Below are 7,053 nucleotides of genomic sequence, written 5' to 3'. Positions count from 1 at the left end.
CGGAGCTGCGGGGCCCCTCTCCGAGCCGCGCCTCCCCAGCCAGCCGGGTTTCTCTCTCGGAAGCTCCATTTTTAACATCTCCGCCTTCACCTCACCGGCAGCACGGCCGCCTGCCAGCCCGCAGCCGCTGACGCCTTCTCCGGCTATCCCGGGACCCCGCTCGGGGCTCAGCGGTGCCGTGGAGAGGCCGAGACACCCCCTCACACCCCCGGGCGGGCAGCACCGCCCCGCCAGCCCCCTCCTCCTGCCGGGGGCGGTGCGCGCTGACGCGGCAGCGCCGCGGCTCCTCCGCCGGCCGAGTCGCACAATTATGAGAAAGAGGCGCCGGGCCGAGACCGCCGCCAGCCCCGAGTCCCGGTGCGGAGCCGAACCAGCGCTGTCCTCCGCGTCCCGCGCCTCCCTTCGTCCCCGGAGCGTCGTCCTTGCCCGGCCGCTCCCCACCCAGCCCTCCGCTGCCGCCGAGCCCAGCCCCGATAGATGGAGACAGGCCCCGCCACCGCCGACGCCGAACCACGAGCAGGAGCTGCCCGGCGGGAGGAGAACCAGAGTCGGCGCCGAGACCCAGCCCGGCCCTGAGGAGAATGGTGAGAGCCGCGGGGGTGCCGGGGCGGCGGGGCCGGGCGCGCCCGGCGGGGAGGGGGCAGGGATGGGGCCGCCGGATCAGACCTGTCCCTGCCGGCTGCTGCGGGTCCCGGCCGCCCCGAGCCGCCGGGGCCGCCTCCCGCCGCCGCCGCCGCACTGCCCGGGCCGGAGGGGACGCTCGGGCTCCGCGCTGCCGGGCCCCGCTGCTCTCCCGCCCGCGGGCCCGGAGCTGCCGGCCGGGAATGCCCCGCGCCGCCGGGCGAGGCTCCCGCCGCCGCCGCCGCCCTCCTCGCGCGGTGCCCGGGGCAGCCGCCGCTCCCGCGCACCCTCCGCGCCCCGAGCGGCGCCGGGAGCGCGGCGGAGGCACCGCACGGCTTAGAAACGAGAGCTCCCCGTTAGTGCTGCCTCGTTCGCTGTGGTGCTCTGGTCTGAAACCGGAATTCGCCCGGTGTATTCTCGGGGCTGCAGCAGTCCTTCCCTTCTGATCTTTACACCTATTTCATTTTTGCAGTTTCAACATGTTATGCATAAGGGAGCACAGATATACTTAGAGATGTATGAGTGTCTGCAAAGAAAACAATTTCAAATCCAGCTCTGTATTCTGGCTGTTAAACGGTTGTTCATCCCTATAAGTTTATTCCTTAATATTTAAAGAATTTAGGGTGGCTTATCGCATCAAGTGCTTTCAAGTAATTTTGAAAATATAAGCGTAAAGTCAAAATATATAGATTTCTACAGTTGTCTTGAACTTCTAGTAAGATGCTTTGTTTCATTTTAAATAAAGGTATTTTATTTCACAGTGTTTTCTTAGAAACCACGGGAATTCGTGCCCATGAATCTTCCATTTCTGAGTATATCTGTGAACTCTGTGGAAATGTGGGTTGTGTTCTTCTAGAAACTGCAAATCCAGCACTCCTCTAGGAAGAAGCTGCAAATGCAACCCTCCATTCTGACTTAAAAGAGTGCTTGGCATCTGCCACTTGCGTGGTACTTGCTCTTCTCACCTGAAGTGGTTTGGTGTTGGGTTTAGTTTTGAGGAGTGGAGGATTTGGGTTCTTTTATTTCATTTTTTATATTTAGCTCTGGTGGGTGTTTTTTTTGGTGCTGACATAGCCTAGAAATGTACAGATTGATTTTGACCATCATGGTTCTGTAAATTTGAGGCTCAGCAGCCTTTCTGGCAATGTAGTGTGTTTGCAGGGTTTAATATTTGCTGTGTGTTTACCAAATGTTTTGAAACCTCTGTTAAACAGGTGTTTTGGTTGAGATGAATATAGGACATTTTATGCAAGCTCATTTTGCTAAAAATTTCCCTGCTGCTCCATGACTATTTAGCAACTTTGAATAATTGCTGGATGGAGTCCAACATTAAATCAGGAATTATTATAAGGAATGAGTCGTTCAATGTGGCAATTCCGGCTGTTCAGTCTTTAAAAAATGTGTCTGTGTGGATGAGATAAATGTCTGCTAGATCATCCTTCATACCTTCTGGTAGGAGGCCATTCTTGACTTTGCTATTTCAAGGCAGGAGGGGGAAACTTTGTGCATGTGGAGCTATTTAGGCTGAGTTTGGACTGTTTGTACCTTAGTTTCCTGATGTTGTACTTTGATACTTTTTTGCTTGCTTGAGCTCAGCAGTGGAAGGGTAATGTTCACTTGTCATACAAAGGCACCTTGAAACATCACCTTGCATTTGACAGTTATCTCACACTATCTGTATCAGATCATCTGTCTCCCCACGTGGATTATCTTGGAGAGAGTTGCTCCATTGTGTTTTAAACTTTCATTTATTTTCTTGTCCCTTGAGGCTCTGCCTAACTAGTCTTGCTGCATTACCGTTTTGTCTCACCACATCAGCCCAGCTTTCTCTGCTCTGCTGGTGATAGACAGCAGCATCTAAAGTCCTCTCTTCTTCTCATCCTTATCTTTGCCACTTGCTGTGCTTCCCTTTCCTGGAAACTTTGGACCAACACCCAAATTTTTCATGCCTCTCTTTCGTGGCCCATTCATGAGGTGCATTTCTGTTAACCATTCAATCCTTGTGGACAGTCATGACAGATGAACTTTTTCTAAATAGAAAAATATTGTTCTGAACTTCAGTAACTGACTCTGGCACAATAGAGTTTGGCTCTACTGGTTTGCTCTTTGACACCAGAAATGTTGCAAATAAATCTCTAAGAGGACTTGTCAAAAATTGTGTGTGAAGAGAGATTCTTGATAGAATCTTGCAGTCTTGAAAGGCTTCACAGTGGGTTTCTATATTGTAAGGCTTTGAAATACCAAGACAATATGAAATGATACTTCTCATGCCAAAATATTTAACCTGAAAAACGTCTTTGTCTTTTTTTTTTTTTAGCTGATATTTATTTCTTTTGGAATTTCAAGTTTCGTTCAGCAACGTCTATGTTGGCTGTGATATTTACATGCCCTGTTTATTTCATGAAACTGTGATATTTACATGTCCTGTTTATTTCCTGAAACAAGCAACATTAGTTCTGTTTCTTTTCCTCACTTTTTTAAGGGCAGACTGACAGTAAAATCAGTGTGTGTGTTTTTCAGAATTGAGATTTTGGTTTTGGGGTGATGTTTCTTGTGTCTGTGCGTAATTCTGTCTTGGTGCATTTTACCTTCAATGGTTGAAATTTCAGCAGCTGACTTTTCATCAGGTAAATTACTGATTAATCTCATTGTTCTATTTGGATAAGATACTGGCATAATTATTAAAGCTATGTCACTTTTTACCTCTGATACTGACAAATAGCTGTGGCCCCTGACAAGTGAGTCTGTGCTTCATTGGTTCTACAAAAAATAGTCTACTTGACCTGTGGTAAACTTGAACTTTTGTTGCACACTTTCTTTGTATTCTCTGGCCTGAAGCCCTCTTTCCTCTATTGTAGTCTCTGCAGTCTTATTATTGTCTTTTTTTTTAAATTTAATCCCTTTGTTTTCCTCACATAATGAGAACATAGAGGTGATGGTGTCATATATCGTGATACAGCCAGTACTGAAAGTGGTCTGTCTAACCTTTGGTTTCTGTTATTTTTATTATGGGAAGCTTGGCTTTTCTTATGCTTAAATTGTAGGTGTTTTTATGTTTTAAGTAATAGAAAACTAATCTAACAAAAGAACAGAAAAAGTAAACTCCCAAAGCCTTAGTGTTGGCCAGCTTTGCTCCCCATCCTGGCTCAGCACAGGATTAGCTGGGCATCCCTGCTGCTGTGCAGGAGGGCAGGGAGGATGTGCAGGTGGGTATTTGTCTTTTTGGTAGCAGCCAGTCATTAAGCAGCTGCACCTTGACTGGGTGGGACCACAGCCCTGAGCAGCAGTGGGGGTTGAGGAGCAGTCTCCATCACAGCTGTTCACTGATGGAAGGAGTGCTGCCTTTCTTGAGGACTGGTGAGTTTCTTTCAGTCTTTACACCTATATTTTGCTTAGCATGTAGAATGTGAGCCTTTCTTTAACTGCCAGGTGTGCTGGACCCACAGAACAACCTGAGTTTGTTTCTTTCCCCAGCTGTTATAATTTTTGCACAGAAAAAGGGGCCACACAGGTTGTCTAATTGCTGCTAGGTGAGCAGAGGACAGTTTTTACTCCTGTGTCCTTTCCAAGGAGGAAAAGCCAGTGAATTTCTGATGTGATAATGAAATGCAAAAAAATCCAAGAGGAAAACTGTATACATCTTATTTTTCCCTTCCCAAAATTGGGTGAAAAGTGTCCTGAACATATGGGGAATACAGGGAGTAAAATAACTGTATTGCTAATAGTGGTGCTGGTAGTTCTGAAAACTGCTTTATGAAAGGGCAGAATATTTAGCTGTGGCAGGTGGTTTGACAGCATATGGTATAAGGATATTGCAGGATTAGTCTGTAAGATAGATGTGGTTAATTGCCAAGGAGAACTTAAAGTATGGTACCAAACCAACAGCACCTTAAAACTTGGTTTATAAGTTGTGCAGTTTTTGCCCTTTAACTAAATCAAAGTTTAAATTCTACTGAAATTGTAGGTTTGGATTGAATCTAATTATGGGGATTTCTGTGTTTCTTAAAAAAATCCTAAGAGTTTCATCACAGTTAGTTTATTTAATCTTTATATTATTAAGAGCAGTATAAGTTTTTTTTTTCCTGAAGATTTATACAAACTCATTCTAGCTTGAGCATTTTGTCACATTTTCTGAAATGTTTGAACACTGTGTGTATTGCAAATGTGCAATTGCTGAGTTAATGTATGTCAACCCATCTTTGTTTCATTTGTTCTCAGCTCAAAGAGGATGGAGTAAGATTTGTGTGATTGCATGTCTGTTGATTTTTCTACAGCTGCAAAATCAGAATAGTAGAGGCTGATTCAGTAATCAAGTTAGTACTCTGCTGCATGTAGTTGGACAACTGATGTTTTTAGGTCATCCAACTTCAGAAACAGCTCTGGTAAACCCTCTGTGAAGCTTTAATGGGACTTCAGGCCTGTCTGTGGAGAGCCCTAATTTACATCAAATACAGTCCAACACCAAGTGCTTATTTTGTTTAAATGGAAATCATGTGTTTTACAAAGAGCATGCACCAGGCCAATACACAGTTTCTATGAGTGTAGTTGTGTGCTTATAGTTTTTGAAAACTATGCACATGTGAGTTTTCCCAGTGTCTACACTTACTGATAGGAATTTACTAGCAATTTACTAGCTCCTCTTTGACTCCCAGTGCTATTGGACTCTGCCTTTAATTGTTTACTGCTAAACTGAGCAGATGTAAAAAAAAAAAAAAAGGAAAGAAGTTGTAGTTTTGAGAATTGGCATATTGGGATGAAGTTCTGGTTTGCTGATTTTAATTTTTTGGTTTGATTTTTTACTGACAACCTTTTGGGCGATTAATGAAGTATATTTTTGTTGTGTTACACTAAATCATTCTTGCTTGAGAATGCTTTCTCAGTTACAACTGTAAATGAGTTTAATCTAGGTGTTCAGCCTTTCACCATAACTCTGTAATCCTCAAAGCCTGGGAAAGTGTCTGTTACAGCTCAGTCAGTGGTAGCACAATGGTTTTTGTAATTGAATCCCAGCTTTTCTTCCCTGCTTTGTTCCCACTTACCTCTACTCATTTTCTTTACCTTATCTACTTGATTCTTGTCACCTCTGCTCAGAATTTTCACTTTGTAGTCCTAGTCCCCTGACTTATGATGGGTTGAATTTTTTAAGGTATCCCTGGCTGATGGTCTTACCCAAATGTCTGCTAATTTTTTCTCTAATTCCGCAATTTTTGTGAGATGTAAACTTGAAAAACTTGGCTCTAAAAGTTTAAGTTTAATAAATAAATCTACATTTATGCCTTCTGCAAATGGTTTTCCAGATGCTTTGTTAAGAAAACTTAATTTCACAAGACTTATTGCTTAAAAATTTCTAGAGTTGGGCTCTCCTAGAGCTAGTGTTATTTAGCAGCCCAGTCCTTCCCACTCTTACTCATTTTATTGACAATATATTTTCTGGCTGACCTGGAGTGCTTGAGATGTGTTGCAGGGTAATTACCTCAGGGTAAGGGTTGCTGTTCAAGCCCTTTGCTAGCTGTTCCCATATGTGCCAAAGCTCTTCTTAAAGGTGTGTTGTAATCCAGTCAAAACTCCTGTAACACCTGGCTGTGTCCCTTTCACCTGTCCCTTTGTGCTTCCTTGTGCTCAGTCACTGGGGATCTGAATTGAATAAACTTCCCATCACCTCCTTTCCTTTTTTTTTTTTTTGTGGATTATTTTGTTGGTCATTTCCCTGAACCAGCTTCCATGTGACTGCATAAATGCTGGTGCTGGTATGAGATAGGTTGGGATCATGTGCAGAGGCTTAGGAAAATGGGATTGTGGCACCCCAGGCTTGACAGGAGCTGTGAAGCTGGATTGAAGCTTGCTCCAAGGTGCCTGAGATTTGGTTTGTGCTACTGCATTAGGGAGTGTTCAGTTACTCTGTGCATCACCCACGGCACATGGATGTTTTCTGGGTCTGTGTCTTGTGCACAGGCATGGATGGAGCTGTACCAACACAAGTCAGGTTCCATGGCCTCCTCAAAGTATGAACCAAATTGCTTTGTAGCCTTGTCTAATTGTACTGCAAGCACTTGGGGGCTATTCTTGAGTACTCCTGTATCTCAATCATTGTTCACAGAGGATGTTTTTCTTGACCTGCTTTTCTGAATGTGTGCTAAGAGATTCAAGATCACTTGTTTTTTCCAGTTGTGCTGTGTTTCAGTCTGTCTCTGAACTGAGCTGCACCAAGATGAGTTTGGTCCCTCCCATCAGGTTTTTTCTGTTGGCGAATGATTTACTGCTGGTAACTTGTCTCGTGTAACAGAATATTGCTGGATTTTTTTCAGTGTTCTTAGCATGCAGCATATTTGCTTTTTAGTGCTATTCCCATTCTTGTTTGACTTTCTTAGGAAGCTGAACCTGTTTCTTTGAGTTAGGAGAAACCAAAGCTGCGTTCTACTAATGTATGTGCCA

General features: G+C 44.6%; 1 protein-coding gene across 1 annotated transcript in view; it reads left to right on the top strand.

Annotated features, from left to right (window-relative positions):
- The first annotated feature begins 450 nt into the window (after positions 1-450).
- TRPM7 (transient receptor potential cation channel subfamily M member 7) overlaps positions 451-7,053 on the top strand; it is a 50,860-nt gene continuing 44,257 nt past the window's right edge. The window contains exon 1 of the mRNA XM_077185347.1: positions 451-584. Within this exon, the coding sequence (XP_077041462.1) occupies positions 582-584 (3 nt within the window). The 5' untranslated portion in view covers positions 451-581. The remainder of the gene's footprint in view (positions 585-7,053) is intronic.

Source organism: Agelaius phoeniceus, chromosome 13 (genome assembly GCF_051311805.1).
Source record: "Agelaius phoeniceus isolate bAgePho1 chromosome 13, bAgePho1.hap1, whole genome shotgun sequence".
In the NCBI taxonomy this organism is placed as follows: Eukaryota; Metazoa; Chordata; class Aves; order Passeriformes; family Icteridae; genus Agelaius; species Agelaius phoeniceus.
The sequence above is the reverse complement of the archived record's forward strand: the minus strand, read 5'-3'. Positions and strand labels throughout refer to the sequence as shown.